The 17,409-nt window shown below is 43.2% G+C and overlaps 1 protein-coding gene across 1 annotated transcript in view; it reads right to left on the bottom strand.

The window, feature by feature from the left end:
- The window catches only part of SLC38A11 (solute carrier family 38 member 11), an 87,390-nt gene that overhangs the window by 33,865 nt on the left and 36,116 nt on the right, over positions 1-17,409 (bottom strand). Inside the window, exons 4-7 of the mRNA XM_068247386.1 lie at positions 15,773-15,847; positions 10,046-10,180; positions 8,157-8,222; positions 3,616-3,722 (exon numbers count right to left, since the gene is read on the bottom strand). Coding sequence (XP_068103487.1) covers positions 3,616-3,722; positions 8,157-8,222; positions 10,046-10,180; positions 15,773-15,847 — 383 coding nt within the window. The remainder of the gene's footprint in view (positions 1-3,615; positions 3,723-8,156; positions 8,223-10,045; positions 10,181-15,772; positions 15,848-17,409) is intronic.

Raw genomic sequence — 17,409 nt, 5'->3', positions numbered from 1 at the left:
CAGCATTCTCTGGCCCCTTAAGAATCTGTACTCTAAAAATTCTTACAATAAAAAGCATACCATTCTATTCATTATGTTCTCCTGGGCCCCTCTGTGCTGTTTCTGCCACTCCCTGCTGCAATCCTGGCTTGTAATTGCCAGTTTTAGGCAGTGTTTACAAACAAAAGGCATGGCTGCTAACAAGCTTGTGATAGGCTGAGAGGAGCTCAGTCTGTGACTCACACAGAGCCTGCAGGGGGCGTGGAGAGGGTGTGTATAACTTCTATCCTATCACAAGCAGAGCAGCACATTCCTGCCTGAGTGCCTGAGCCCGACAAAGCCGTCAGAGGAAAGAAGATTAGATTATATAACAGAGATAATACAGCTACTGTGGAACTAGGAAAGGCTGCAGTTAGACAGAGCACATTAGAACAGGTATAGGAACTTATAGGATAGAAGAAATAAGGCTGAACATTTTGTTACAGAGTCTCTTTAAAGACCAGAGACTGCTGGTACAAAAATGGGGCCTACTGATGTCACTCCAAACAAACCTGCCGCTCTCTGCAGGACAGCAGCAGTGGGAGAGTGGTGCGATCAGCGGTAGCGTGTGGCACGGTAATTGAAATGTACACCATAGCAGGGATAACAGGTCCCAAACAGGACATAGATTTCAATCACTAATGTCCAGAAGTGGTTAAAAAAGTTAGTGCCTCCTGCCAAACAGGAAATCGCACTGAAATGGTCACATCCAAATACTCCTACCAGAACGGAATGGATGAAACAAACTGACAATGCCCTCCCATATAGAAAGCTTACTGTATCTACGCACATAGAAACATGTCCCATAAATCTATAAAATCTGGGATTAGTAGCGGGATCCAGGGGCATAACTACAAATCATGGGGCCGCCCCGCAAAACTTTAATGTGGCCCCCCAATGTTCACACCATTTCCCTTGCCTACCCCTGGTGACCCTCACCAGTGGTGCTCGGATACCCCCAACCACGAATTCGAGTGATCATGAATTCGACTCCGCCCACTTACAAATTGGCTCATGATCACAATCATGAGTACAAAGCGATATCAGACTCGAGTGCGGTTTTGAGTCGAATAACCGCGTGTCATCACGGATCACGAGTCGGAAATGTAATATCGATTTTCTCAAAAACGACAAGGTCTTTTTGAAAAAAAAAATCTTGTTCCCACTGTTCTTCTTAACATATCTGGCACATTTGGTGTTTCTAGCATGTAAGGGGGGTTTTTCTATAAACCGCTAAATTCGACGGGTTTGGAATCACCATTGCTGACTAGTGATCACAAGTAACTCGTGATCACGAGTCGGGTAATGAGTGCAATCATGAGTGCAACGGCATTCATGATTGATAGCCAATCACTAATGCCGATTACGACCTCATGATCGCAAAAAATGGCTCGTGATCACAAGCTCGTGATGAGCACCTCTGACCCTCACAGCCTCGGTATCCCATCTTGCAAGGGTCATAAAACAAGTGTGGGCATCATAATCATCAAACCCATAACAAGTGTAGCCGCAAAAACACCTGATCTGAAGGAAGGACCCCTTACAACTCTGGGCCCCTTGGGCTGCTCCCCTGTAGTTACGCCCCTGGCGGGAGCATTAGGAAGTACCACCATGTAAGAGGTGTGTCTGGATACTTTTGGCCTGAACCACAAATGTGGCATACTGTCAATATTGGGAGTTGTTCATTGCTAACTTTGTATTACTGAAACAAAATTAATGAATGTACATTGATTGCCTCATTTATCAGTGGATTGATGCCACTCAGATCTGCGTTTGAACAACATTGACTGCTCACAGTTTTATTTATTATGACGCACTGATGTACCAAGTTATTCTTGTTATCCATGAGATGCTGTTATTTGATGTAAGATTTCCTTTCATGTGTATATGGAGATGTTAACCACTTCACCACTGAGGGGTTTTACCCCCTGACCACCAGAGCAATTTTCACCTTTCAGCGCGCCTTCCATTCATTCGTCTATAACTTTATTATTACTTATCCCAATGAAATGAACTATATCTTGTTTTTTTCGCCACCAATTAGGCTTTCTTTAGGTGGGACATTATGCCAAGAATTATTTTATTCTAAATGTGTTTTAATGGGGAAATAGGAAAAAATGTGGGAAAAATTATTATTTTTCAGTTTTCGGCCATTATAGTTTTTAAATAAAGCATGCTACTGTAATTAAAACCCATGAAATGTATTAACCCATTTGTCCCGGTTATAAAACCATTTAAATTATGCCCCTATCACAATGTTTGGCGACAATATTTTATTTGGAAATAAAGGTGCATTTTTTTCAGTTTTGCATCCATCCCTAATTACAAGCCCGCAGTTTATAAAGTAACAGTGTTATACCCTCTTGACATAAATATTTAAAAAGTTCAGTCCCTAAGGTAACTATTTATGTTTTTTTTTTTTATTGTATTTTTTTTTTTTTTTAATTACAAAAAAAAAAAATGAAAATTGGGGAGTGTGGGAGCTAATTTATTGTGTAAATGTAATGTTTGTATATGTAAAATGCTTTTAGAGTGTAGTTTACTATTTGGCCACAAGATGGCCACAGAGTGTTTGTTTACATGCGACCTGTAAGCGTCCGGAAGGACGCTTACAGGAAGCAGTAGGAGGCTGGCCAAATCACAATGATCTCGCTGTTTCTGAAAGAAGCAGCAGATCATTGCGGGGGCTTAGATCAACGAACGGGAATGGATTTTCCCGTTCATTGATCTCCGGGCGAGCGGGCGGCGGCGTGCACGAGCGGCGGGTGCGCGTGCACGAGCGGCGGGAGCGCGGACAGCGGCGGTAGCGCGGAAGGTACGGATTTCTCCGTCCCTGGTTTTTTAGGAGGGAAAAAAGGGGCGGAGAAATCCGTACGCGTGGGGGTAAAGTGGTTAAAGTGAACCTCCAGACTAAAAATCTACTCAGCAACACTGAAAAGGCTTGGTGTTTCTTTACCAGTTCCACAGGATCAGAACTTTGTTCTTCTTACCAAAGCCCAGGCAGTTACCCTGATGGGGTGGAGCTTAGCTTCTGTGCAGCACAGAAGCTAAGCTCCGCCCCATCAACGAAAACTGCCCGGGCATTTTCCCCTAGTGTAGCTGCTAATACAAATATGATAAGCAATCATCATCAATATTCTCTCAGGCCTAGTGCACACCGGAGCGTTTCCGCTGCGGTTTGCGATCTGCTTGCGGGTGCGGATCCGCTTGGGTAATGTATTTCAATGGGCTGGTGCACACCAGAGCGGGAGGCGTTTTGCAGAAACGCATACTCCCGGGCTGCTGCAGGATTTGGATTGCGGATGCGTTTCTGCCTCAATGTTAAGTATAGGAAAACCGCAAACCGCTCTGAAAAACGGCACTTCAGAGCGGTTTGCCAGGCGTTTTTAGTTACAGTAGCTGTTCAGTAACAGCTTTACTGTAACAATATATGAAATCTACTACACCAAAACCGCTACACAAAACCGCAAAACGCTAGCTGAAACGCTACAGAAAAAGAAGAAAAAGCGTTTCAAAATCTGCTAGCATTTTGCGGATCTGCTAGCGGTTTTTGGTGTGCACCAGGCCTCAGTCTTATTTATTAGTTATAGCTTTTACCTTTCCGAGTCTCTGCATGTTCCGATACAGTGCTATCGGAAGCGTCACCACTGCAGTTGTCCCCAAGATGGCGAAACGACGGTCAGCAAGTATGTTGTTTGGAGACACTAGCAAAAGACACAGAAATAGAACTGTGACAACTTTAAAAGAAATCCAAAGCAGATTTTAAAAAAATGAGTTTAACTTACCTGGAGCTTATTGCAGAACCCTGGAGTTGTCTTGTGCCCACGCCATCTTTCCAAGTCCCTCCACTGGGCATAGGTGGCCTCAGCAAAGCTGGTCAGCCACACGCCTCATCTCCATGTTCCCGCTGCCGGGAGCCTTCTGCGCATGTGCAGTACACAGCAATCACTACTGCGCATGCGCAGAGCAATCCCAGCATGGGGAGCGTGATCAGGGTGTGCGTGTGCGCAGTAGCCTTACATTGGCTGCAACCAGCCAGTTTTGTCGGGGTCGCCGCTGCACAAGCGCAGGTTGTGGCAGAACAGCGCAGGCACAGGATGACTCCAGGGGGCTGCAAGAAGCCCCAGGTAAATTAAACTGATATTTGGGGACTTTATTAACCCTTTAATTTCCGTAAAACAATAATGATGTCTTCTAAAGTATCAGAATCACTGTATAGTGTTTTTGTCAAATAACATAGTGACAAATCAACATACAATATGTAGAAATAACGACAAATGGCACACAAAAGGTCAATTTAATCCCAATGAAACATCCAGTGACTACCAATAAACCAAAGCATTCACATTCATTCCACCGTGAAAATAGAGTCCTCTACAGGGAAGCATCTTTATTAGTGGCGCTATCTTCCACCTCACCCCTCAATAATAATATAAACATAACATAAAACCATAGTAATGTTTTTACAATTCAAATCTTTTACTTACCTACAACTGGCATGAAACTCAAATAGAGTGTTAATGGGCTCTCTCCCATGCACTAGCCAGCAAATTCCACTTTGCTAATGAGGGCCTGGGGGGTGGATCAGAAGCATCTGAAGGCTAACAGAGTGAAAACGGATCCAATCGACTGGTGATCAAATCCGTTCTCACAGATCCGTTTGCCTCTTAACGCAAGTGTGAACCGGGCCTAAGCCACGCTGACGTCCTTCCGGATCAAAGCTATGCCCTACTAGTTTTTTTTTTTATTTAGAGTGACTCATCGGGCACCTGATTTACAATATGTAACCTTGTATAAATGTCAGAGAACCTGCAGGACTCAGTGTTACCTGTTGGTGGCTCTGCGCTTTGCCATCTATGTACATGTTTCCAGCATTCACCAGCAAGTGGCTCCTTGTAGCAATGGATATATATTGAAATATCATATAGAGAGTGCAGTGCACAAAGCAGCAGTGTTGAAGAGAGTGGTCTAGCCAGAGATGGATTAAAGTGATCTGAAAGTCAGCATTTCTACTTTGCTCTTAAAGATTCCTTTCAGCTTTTAAAGGGGAACTGAAGTAAGAGGTATACGGAGGCTGCCATATTTATTTCCTTTTAAACAATACCAGTTGCCTGGCAGCCCTGCTGATCTATTTCTCTGCAGTAGTATCTGAATTACAACAGAAACAAGCATGCAGCTAGTCTTGTCAGATCTGACTTTAAAGTCAGAAACACCTGATCTGCTGCATGCTTGTTCAGGGGCTGTGGCTAATAGTATTAGAGGCAGAGGATCAGCAGGGCTGCCAGGCAACTGGTATTGCTTAAAAGGAAATAAACATGGCAGCCTTCATATACCTCTCTCTTCAGTCCCACCTTAAAAAACTACTATCCTAGAAAGAAATTGTAGCAGAACATCACTGAAACAGTTGAACACAGCACATTGTCCTGCCGTGGAGGGGCTATTCAGCTTGAAATCCACATCCAGACTGGAGATAACAGTATTTTTGTTTACATTCAAATGTTGTTACATTTGTGTGTAAACAACTGAAAACACTCTTTGAGAAGCTCTCTCTGCTTCAGGCATGCACACAGTTCAGAACAGCTCACTAGAAGATTTTAATATATAATAAAAAGCAGCTAGATTAAAATGCAATGGCAGCTTTCAGGGCAAGATAAACTGCACTTTAGAAACTTGCAATTTGTAGACAGACAATATTACTTGTGTACAAATGCAAATATGCTAACTGTGTGAGTAAAAAAAAGTAGGAAATGTTTATTGAATGTTATGTCAGAGTTTCAGACCACTTTAAGTGGAACGTTGTCCTAGGCAAGATATCAACTTTAGCTCTCCCAAGTATAATATTGATATCAGGTGACACTGCACAAAATCCTAGCGCTGATGGCACATAACAATTTTAAACCTGGAGAACAAGTTTTAAAAACTAAAATAACATGTCTGTCACTCACCGCTGAATCCAAACATTTCTAAATGTTTGTCAAATACAACCTATGTAAGCAGGGGCGGTTCTTCTATGAAGCAATGGGAATCATTTGCTTCAGGTCGGCAACTATTAGAGGGCAGTAAGAGAAAGTTCCCCACCCTTAATGTCCCCCTCCTTGTACTCCCCCTGCTAGTGGCACTTCACTCACCTGCTCTTATCGTTCCAGTGATGGAATCTCCATCTGCCCATGCAGCATCCCTTATCCATGGTTACAGCGGCCCCTCATTTGACCTGTTATGTGCTGCCAGTTCACATGAGGCGCTGTTGTAGTCAGAGAGGAAGCGGGACTTCAGTGTGGCTGGTGATCCCATCGCTAATCTGCTGAGAGCGCGTGAGTGATGTGGTGCCCAGACAGTGGAGCACATACCCGACATCCTGGGGATTAGAGCTGGGATGCTGCATGCCAGTATGGAGAAGATACTGTCTTGGAGGTAGCATAGGGAGGTCAGCATAGTGCCAGTGCCTGGGTTTAGGGCGTTCTCACAATGTATTGCTTCAGGTGGCAAAAAGTCTAGAACTGGCCCTGTACATAAGGATAAATTAATTGCCTCTGCTGACAACCATTTTGCAGAGTGAACTGTGCAATTTTAAGGTCTAGTGATCTTTGAATAAGATGTGCCTGAAAGGAAAAAAAGTGCCCCATTTAGATACCTCGGTAGAGTGAAGCCTCTGATTAATCCAAAGGCTTCCTCCATCCTCCCCACCTCCACTTATCTAACGCTGGAACCCCCTGAACCAGTGGCATAGCTAGAGATTATGGGGCCCCCTAGCAACATTTTTTTATGGGGCCCTCAGATGTAGGCACTCTTGAGCAATGTCACCTGCCCCTACCCTATGGGTATGAATTGATTCTGCAATTTACATTCTCGTGCAATCTACACTCTACATAGTCCATGGGCACTGAACACAAGAAGGTAATTAGTGCATACATCAAACACCAAGTACAATCTGGGCCCCCTCTGCTCCTGCGCCCCATAGCGGCTGCTATGTCTGCTATGGCTATTGCTATGCCCCTTCCCTGAACCCTACCCACAAGGGCTTATTGAGCAGTGTGCCCTGCTACTCTCCCGTCCTTGAATGAGCGAGGCTGCACTCATCAGGATCAGGGCGCCGTGTGCACAGGAGCTGCTTATGTTAGTTTTTTTTCCCACGAGCCTCCGTGCTAATGTGCGGGTGCAAGATATCCTGCTTCTGCAAACTTCCAAGTGTCCCAGCATTGGATCATCTGTTTCAAACAATACGTGGGAAGCCTCTGGATCAAGGTAAGTACCAAGGTAAGTATCTTTTTTTTCTTTTCTTTTAACCTCCCCAGCGTTATGGACAGAAATGTCCGTTCAAAAAAACATGCTGTGAACAGTATAAACATGCATACACATCAATACTCCACTGCACTGTATACTAGACCCTTGCTTGACACATTTTGGCAAGTTACAGGAAAAAAAAAGTTTTAAAAATAAATTTTATCACTGTTTGCACAGAAATCCTGGGGAAATTGAACGCTGGGGAGGTTAATATAACAGGTTTACTTTAACATATCCCGGAGTTGTTTGAGGCTGGGTGCACACATAACATAACGTGAAAGGCTGCGTTTTATGTCATGTTTTATGTTAATGTTGTGTGTATTTTTTGTGCATTTTACTGTGTTTTTGGTGCGTTTGTGATGCATTTTTCATGCAATTTGCTTGCGTTTAATGCGTTTGCAGTTCACATCTACAAAACGCATATGCGTTGTGTATGCGTTTTCCATGTGTTTTTATATTTCCATTTATGCAAATCACTAGGAAGACAACAGGAAGTGAAAATACAGCAAAAAAATATTTTGGGGAAAAAAAGCATATAAAAACGCATGAAAAACGCATACCATTGCGTTCCCATTGACTTTCACTATGTGCTTTTTTGATGCGTTCATGAATATTACGCAACACAACCAGTGTTTTTAAAAACACAGGTTTGAAAATGCATAGAAAACGCATATGCGTTTTTTTCCTGTTGCCCATAGACTTCCATTAACGGCAAAAACACAGCGTTTTCCGCAACGCTAGCGTTTCTGCTATGTGTGCACCCAGCCAGAGTTGTGTTACCTAGAAAGTATTGTAGCTAGAGGAACAACTGTAGTAAATACTTTTTGCTCAAAAGTGCTCTCTGTAAAGAAACTCACCCCCGGGTATCCTCTGAAATATTTTTGGCAAGATGTCTCCAGTTATTATGTTGTAGCTGACCATTGCTGAAAGATAAAAGGCATCTGGTTATAGTGGCAGATACAGCTCACTCATTCTGGACTGATGTATATAGGCCAGAGCTGGGAGCACGCAAGGAAGACCAGGAAGTGCTAAGCCCTCCATCATCTTGGGAACTTTTGTTAAAGAGAATCTGTATTGTTAAAATCGCTCAAAAGTAAACATACCAGTGCGTTAGGGGACATCTCCTATTACCCTCTGTCACAATTTCGCCGCTCCTCGCCGCATTAAAAATGGTTAAAAACAGTTTTAAAAAGTTTGTTTGTAAACAAACAAAATGGCTACCAAAACAGGAAGTAGGTTGATGTACAGTATGTCCACACATAGAAAATACATCCATACACAAGCAGGCTGTATACAGCATTCCTTTTGAATCTCAAGAGATCATTTGTGTGTTTCTTTCCTCCATGCACTGAAGTTTCAGGCTGCTCTTTTCTTCCTGCAAACAGCTTTGGCCTTGTTTGTAATTCCTCAGTATGTGAAAGCCCAGCCAGCTCAGAGGACGATTTATCCAGCTTGTAAAAGATAAGAGAGAAGCTGCTCTAATCTAAATAACACACAGACAGTGTGCATAGAGGGGCCTGGAAGGGGGAGTTCATAGCAGAACCACAACACTGAAGAACTTGGCAGCCTTCCAGACACAGGCCGACAAGTCTGACAGGGGAAAGATACATTGATTTATTACAGAGACAGTGATAGTATAGAGTGCTGCAGTTAGCCAGAACACATTAGAATAGCTTTTGGAACTTGTAGGATGATAAAAAACAGGATGCAATTTTTGTTACGGAGTCTCTTTAAGGCCCCTCTCCAGGCATAGATCTATACTATGCATATATACAGTATATATATACTGTACATATCTATACATTTAGTACCTTAGTAATCTGAGTGCTTAAATCAGAGGCGGACATAGGACCGCGCAGGCTGTGCAGCCGCACAGGGGCCCATGCCATTGAACCAGTTAGGGCCTAATTATCCTCTAAGCTTTTCTTCTTGTATTTATCTCTGAAACGCAAGAGCGACAGTGACAATAACTTGTACACCAGTCATATGCAAGTTTAAAATGTGTGCTACATTAATACAGTGCCTAGAGAATGTGACTAAAGCTTGCCATACACTAGGCCGATTCCCGCCAGATGGACAGCAGATTCGATCACTGGGATCGAATCTGCCGTCACATCGTTCCTGCTACACGCCGAATTTTGATCTATCCCGTCCCATCCCGTTGATCGCTCCGTGCGGAAAATTACCGTCGATCGGCCGCGGGTAGGGAGCACGTCGCTAGCGGCGTTCGAGTGCCCGACGACCGACGCAATAGAGCCCGCATACATTACCTGCTCCGCGGGCGCAACTACCCCCGGTCACCGCTGCTCTGTCTCCGCGCTGGTCTCCGGGTCTTCACTTCTTTCTGGCCGGCAGGAAGTTTAAACAGTAGAGGGCGCTCTACTGTTTAAACTTCCTGCCGGGCAGGAAGAAGTGAAGCATGCCGGACTCGGAGACCAGCGCGGAGACGGAGCAGTGGTGACCGGGGGCAGTCGCGCCGGCGAAGCAGGTAATGTATGCGGGGGGGTTACTGCATTGATGAAGGTAGAAAGTGGAATAGAGAAACTACACATGGGGAGCAAAACATGACAGAGGGGAGCGGCAAGACATGGAAATGAGAGCTGCACATGGAAGGGGAAGCTGTATAAGGTAGGGGGTTGCTATGCAGCGAGAGGAGCTGTACATAAAAAGGAGTGGTTGCTATCTAAGGAAGGAAAGATACATGTGTCAAATTGGTTAACAAAGGCCACATATAAAATGCTCATACCTGCAAAAGGGTATAAAAACTGCAGTGCTGACAGAATCAGGTATCCGGGGTACCCAAACGTCCTGCTGACCAGAGACTGGTAGGAGCTGGTCCCGGACATTGCTCCACATTTAATTAGCAGGATCATAGAATAATCTATGGAAGAAAACCCAGGACACATGTTACCCAAATAGAACAGAAACAGCAATAGACTATACATCACATTTCAAGCAAACCTGTTACGAATCTGAGAAGCAAAAACTGAGTGTTTCAAAATATAAATTAGGGCTGGAACCCACTGGACCGATGTTCTGAGCATTTAGGGAGCGATTCAAACCACTAGCGATTTCCCTGAACGCTCAGCTAATGTTAATGGATGGGCCAAATTCCACTGGAGCTGTTGCGATTACCAAAATACGCAAACGCAGGGCACGCAGCATTTTTCAGCGTTAGCGTTTCTGCAATGTAAAGTAAATAAATGCGGGTGTAATCGCTCGTCAAAACCTACACAGAGCAATTTTGCTGTGTTTTTACATTACTGCACACTGTAACAAAATTAAAATTAATTGAAAGGACCAATCACAATTAAAAACGCTAATCGCTACACAACTGCTAGCAAATTGATTACACTTTTTAAAATCGCTACCAAAGTCGCTCATGAAATCGCTTACAAACTGCTCATACAAAACGCTAGCGATTGCGATTAGCGATAGCGTTTTGTAGAGGGCTCCAGGCATCATATTGTCAGATTTTGCCCTGAGTGAAAACTGCATGTCGCCGTGATCAGCAGCTCCAGAGATACGGTTTTGCATAAATAGCATGCAAGTTTTGACTGTATTTGTCTGGTACCCTTTACAGCCTCATGGTTTCTCTCTATTGGTTGTTTAATGCAATGGATGGATTTGGGGCTGAATAGTCTGGAGACTATTTCAGCTTCTCTAAAGGAAATATACACACAGTTTTGATTGGACAATTTTACCACTGTAGTATGAGAGCTTACCCACACAATCTGCTCATAGTATTCAGAACCTGTTGGCTCCCATACTGCATGGGGGTGGTAAAATTGGCCAGTGATTGGTCAATCAAAATTGGATGTGTATATTCACATTAAAGCCTGGTACACACCTTCAATTTTGATTGCCCAATCACTGACCAATTTAACCACCTCCATGCAGTATGACAGTTTATCTACACTATCTGTCCATATTATTCAAAATCTGTTGACCCTAAAGCCTGGTATCAACTTTAACTATGATTGGCCAATCACTGACCAATCTTACCACCTCCATGTAGTATGAGGATTTACGACACAATCTGCTCATAGTATTGAATATCTGTTTACCCTCATACTACATCGAGGCGATAAAATCGGTCCGTGATTGGCCAATTATAATTGAAAGTGTGTACCAGGCTTATGTTTCAAACTTGGCACACACATCCAATTTTGATTGGCCAATGTTTGGACAATTTTACCACCTCTACATAGTATGAGAAGTTACCTACAGCTACACAATCTGTTCATAGCCTTCAAAATCTGTTGGCCCACATGCTACAGAGAGGTGGTAAAGTTGGTCATTTATTGGCCAATAAATATTGTATGCATGTAGGCACCCTCAGGCTTCAGCAGGAGAAGAGGATGGTGCCATGGACACCACATTCTGCACTTCTGCTGGATATGTATGGAAAGGGCTGGATCTAGACTTTTTGCTGACTGAGGCAAACTTGTGAGGATGTGCTCCCCCCCTCCCCCGAATTGGAATGATCGCACAGCACCTGGCAATTTGCACCACACACAATAGCTGCAGTGATCCCCCCCATAAAACACCCTCAGTAAAGGTAGGTAGCCAGGTATAGGTGCCCCCAGTATAGGTTAGCCAGGCACTCTCTTCACTTCCTGTTTGTGACTGGTGCTGCCCCCAGACTAATTGTGTTTATACAATTATTGTGCACTTTCTGTATATCCAATAAACTTCATTTCACTTCTCAAATATCACTTTGTGTGTCTGCTATATGATATATTTAACTGACATTTTTTATCGTAACAACCAACGATTTATACAGGAAAATCATGACGATTAACACGGTTGCCCAAACTTTTGCATCCCACTGTAATTTGCTTATCAGTAATGTTTACTATATTTCCGATAAGCTATTGTCAAGACAGAAGCTGTCACTTCCATGTCTAGAAATTAACTGTTTCAGGCAGCAAAATAGAACAAGTAAACCAGCCTGGTTATTAATATGTTTTGCACTATACATACACATGTTTATCTCATCATGTCACATACCGCCTCAGGTACACTTTAAAGGCAACCAGAGATGGGGACATGAAAATGATGTTATACATACCTGGGGCTTCCTCCAGCCCCATACGCTCTGATCGATCCCACGCCGCCGTCCTGCGCTGCCCGCATCTACGCGAACCCGTCACTGACGTCATCGGAGCCAGCTACGCAGGAGAAGTGCGCCCTCTACGTATCTCTCCAGCAGCTGCTGCAGAGATACGCAAACAGCGCACTTCCCTTACGCTCAGACTGGCTCCGACTGATGGCAGAGCGGGGTCCCGGTTCTCATAGCTGCGGGCAGCGGAGGACGGCAGCGTGGGATCGATCAGAGCGTATGGGGCTGGAGGAAGCCCCAGGTATGTATAACAACTTTTTCTTGTTCATCTATTGTTCCCTTTAAATAGTTTTATTTTTTATATTATATATTGATTTTGAAGCAAAAAAAAAAAAACACTATACGTTTCCTTTTATATTGGAAAGAAAGCTCAGGCTACAATGCCAACATGGAAAGTGTGAAACAACTTTGATTATGGACCTTTTGCCTTGAGAATGAACAGCCATTAATTAAAACCCTTTCAACAATGTCACAAGTCTTTTTCAGGAACACGGATTCTACATCCTCACCCCCACCCTGAGGGTTTGCAGAAATGAAAAAAAAACCTCTGGATATGTTCCACTAACTCATTTATCTAAGATGGTTTATTTGAAAAATGTTTATTTGGTACGGCAGAGAGCAAATTCACCCCGAAGCAAAACAGCTGAGAGATAACCAGGAGGCTCTCGTGTATCCATGCTAATGTACAGATGACAACGCAGAAGAGCATGGAGGCTTAGAATAAAACTACCAGGAAATGCTAAATTGGGGTCTATTTATGTGATGAAGGAGCATGCAGAGGAGGAGCACAGATATAGAAAGATCAGGAGAAGGAAGATGATACGGATGGGAAGGAGGATGAAGAGAAGGAGGAAAGTGTAGGGAAAGAGAAGAAGCAAGAGAACAAATATGAAGATAGGAGGATGAAGATGAGAAGGAGTAAGAGGAGGACATAAATGGAAAAGAATGAGAAAGATGAGGGGGAAAAGAAGAAAAAACAAGAGAAAAAATATGAACTATGAAGATATGATGAGGAGGTGGACGAGAAAAAGTAGTAAAAGTAATATAATTAAAACAATATAAAAAAGGAGGACATAAATGGGAAGGAATGGAAGCAGGAGAATGGAAAAAAGAAGATGCGAGAGAAAAACTATGACGATGGGATGAGGATGTGGATGAGAAGATGGAGGATATAAATGGGAAGGAATGGAAGCAGAAGAATTGGAAAACGGAGAAGAAGCAAGAGAGAAAAAATATAAAGACGGGGTGAGGATGTGGATGAGAAGTAGATGGAGGACTTAAATGGAGATGAATAGGAGAAGGAGAAGTAGGAAGAGAAGAAAAAGCAAGAGGAAAATGTATGAGGATGTGGATGAGAAGAAGTAGAGGAAGGGCATACATGGGAAGCAGGGAAAGCAGGACTGAGTATAAGAAAGAGAAGAAGAAGCAAAATAAAAGGATGGGATAAAAAATGTGGTAACAGATAAAATAAAATCTAAATACAATTGGGAGAATATGACTTATATAGGAAGTTACAAAGGTCAAGGAATATTAGGTTTAGGAGAGAGTATTATTTAAGTTATGAATCATTTAAGTGGTAGGATTTAGGGAAGAGTTATGGTTAAGGTCAGGCATAGGGCATAGATTGAGAAGGTTAGGGTTAGGCATGGGGTAGGAGGTGAAATTAGTGTTTGAGCAGGTTTGGTATCAAAGTCACAATTAGGGATACTCATTCAGAATCCACCGAATTGAAACCTCTGCATTGCTGATCGGAAATTGGATTTCTGCGGAAATACCGCATTACCGCAACTCAGTATTTATAGCCTAATCACAAAACGCAGAAGAATAAGACCAATGCAGAGTCAACACTGAAGTAATTGGCCAACAAGAGAATGCAAAAAAATTGCTCCCTCCCTCCCAAAAACGGCTCCTCGGAACTCGGAAATCCACAGAATCGGTAGTCTGCATTTCCGACCATCCCTACTCACAATAGATCATACACCACACATCTGGATATCAGAATGCATTTAATTTAATATCTATTATCTAACTAAAATCAACAATAAAAATGAACACAGACTGGGTGAATTAGGAAGAGGGGCGGGATGATGATGAGGAAGATTAAGATGAGTGAGGATTGGAACGATGAGAAGGAATATGATGAATACGGACGGCCTCACACAACATTGCAGCCTCACATGGATGGTCATAGTGGATCTGGTGTATGATCCACTGTGTCCAACCACCGTGCCCTGTATTATATACATTGGTGTTACGATGGGCAATAGACAAAAGAGACTTTGGCAGAGTATATGTGACTGTACCAGCTGGCAGTTTGCTAATTAACCAACAACTAGAGTCTCTGTCACACATAGAATGAGAAGAATGTTCATCATAATATAGGACTGTGAGGATTGGAATGAGGATGAGGGGCAAGCTAAGGATGGGTATGATAATAAGGATGAAAAGGATGGTGGAGATAAGAATGAGAGAAAATTAAAGGAAGAGTAGAATGAAAGTGAACATGGAAATGATGATGAGGAAGCAAAAGATGAGAAATTATAAGAAGGAGAAGACAGGATGAGCATGCAAGAGATGAGGAGAACAAGGCAGGGTGAGTATAGAAGGGATAAGGAAGAAAAGGTAGGGTGAGTATGAGATGGATGTGGAGGACAAGGCAGGGTGAGTATGAGATGGATGTGGAGGACAAGGCAGGGTGAGTATGAGATGGATGTGGAGGACAAGGCAGGGTGAGTATGAGATGGCTGTGGAGGACAAGGTAGGGTGAGTATGAGATGGATGTGGAGGACAAGGTAGGGTGAGTATGAGATGGAAGTGGAGGACAAGGCAGGGTGAGTATGAGATGGCTGTGGAGGACAAGGTAGGGTGAGTATGAGATGGATGTGGAAGACAAGGTAGGGTGAGTATGAGATGGATGTGGAGGACAAGGTAGGGTGAGTATGAGATGGATGTGGAAGACAAGGCAGGGTGAGTATGAGATGGATGTGAAGGACAAGGTAGGGTGAGTATGAGATGGATGTGGAAGACAAGGTAGGGTGAGTATGAGATGGATGTGGAAGACAAGGTAGGGTGAGTATGAGATGGATGTGGAGGACAAGGTACCCTACCTTGTCTAGAATGAATGTGGAGGAGAAGGTAGGGTGAGTATGGAGGGGATGAGGAAGAGAAGGTAGGGTGAGTATGGAATAGATGTGTAGGGGAAGGTAGGGTGACTATGGAAGTGATAAGGAAGAGAAGGTAGGGTAAGTATGGAAAGAATGAGGAAACAAAGTTAGTGTGAAAATGGAAGAGAAGGTTGAGTTTGGAAGGGACAAGAGAAAGCATGGGAAGGAGAAAGGGGTCACTTACCTGTGATGTAGGCTACACCAAACAAAAGGAGAAGTCCAAGAGGTAAGCCAGCCAGTTTCATAGAGTATGGCAGTCCTAATGACAAAAAGATAACAGGAAAATATATATCTTACTTATATTTATTATTTTTTAAATACTCATGAGGGATCCAAGAGGTCAGCTCAAAATAATGTGAAATTTTGAAATTATAACAACTTTTCTCATTCAGTACAAAGTCAGAATTCAATATTCATGATTATTTGCAGTATTTTCTTGCTAGCTTGTGGTTCAAAAGGCATTATATTGATAAGGTGGGGAAATATCACCTAGGAGAAAACATAGGAGAAAAAAGTGAATTGAATAAGGGACAAAATGTCAGCTATTTGAAAGTGTTAATTTCTAGCACAAATAATTATTTTAAAATAACTTAAAGTGGACCTGAACTCTTGCACAGGACAGAGGAAAAACAGAGAAATGCACCCTGTATGTATTTAAGAAGAAAAGGTTGTTTGACCTCTGTACTCGACAGAGGGAGCCATCTTGGCAATACAGGTGTAGGGTATAGGCAGAGTGTGTTAGCTGGTGCCACTCCTTTAAGGCCACTCTGGGTGGTAAATATATCTGTAAAGGACAGGGGGGAGGGGAGGGGGGAGCGCACATGCAATAGAATGAAAAATTTCAGAAAAAGGTTAGCCAACCATGGAATAATCTCACCTGAAAATCTCACTGATTAGCACATAAGGGTTGGCTGGCTGAAGAGCTTTTGTTAACTGGGGACCAGATTCTATCAGTCTGTAAAGGAAGACAGTCTGTAAAGGCCGCCTATAGCAGTATGTGGCATTTGTGAGGAGTGGAAATATATCTAATTCCATATGTTCCAGTACATCCTATGGAGGAATCTGGTCTCCGGTTTGAGTGGGACAAAAGCTCTTTAGCCGACCAACCCAAATGAGCTAATCGGCAAGAATCTCAGGTAAGATTATTCCATGGTTGGCTAACCTTTTCCCGAATTGTCCTAAATCACGGTAAAATCACCTGAGCAAAATGACATCACTAAGCGCTACCAATTTGCGCTTTTTAGGTGTGAATGGGCCTTAAGTTACCATTACTAGGACTCCTCCTACACTTGCATGTGCATACGTAATGGTAGAAATTGTAAATTACTAACGGAACGTCATTTTTTAAAAATTATCTATAATTTCAGGTGCATGAGTGTCTGTAGATCACAAGCCTGATCCTAGGCCTAGTTCATGCAAATAATTTGGTGGCAGTGTATTGGGGTGGTTCCACAGTTGTTATCCGCTAAACAATCACCAATTCCCTTACCCCTCACATATCCCAGTTAGAATGTTCAAGCAGGTGGTTGAATCAGTGGTTGGATTGGTGATTGTACATTGGTTATGGTGCCTACAGGTTACTCAACTTGGGGGGCCCATCGGTCATCTGATTCCATAATGCTGCCATGAGCGACCATGCAACCAATTTCAGGCCAAAATTGGTTGCATGTATCGATTGGACATGCTGTAAAACCTTGTGCCAACATGCTCGATCGGGTGTGCGAGGGTAATGGTGAGCAACGAATGCGATGGAAACCCCCAGCTGCTGCACCCCTCCCCCAAATGTTTTGTGCCCGCCCCGTGCAGTTATACTTTACCTGT

Source organism: Hyperolius riggenbachi, chromosome 7 (assembly GCF_040937935.1).
Source record: "Hyperolius riggenbachi isolate aHypRig1 chromosome 7, aHypRig1.pri, whole genome shotgun sequence".
Lineage (NCBI taxonomy): Eukaryota > Metazoa > Chordata > Amphibia > Anura > Hyperoliidae > Hyperolius > Hyperolius riggenbachi.
Note: the sequence above shows the minus strand (reverse complement) of the source record. Positions and strands in the feature narration are given on the sequence as shown.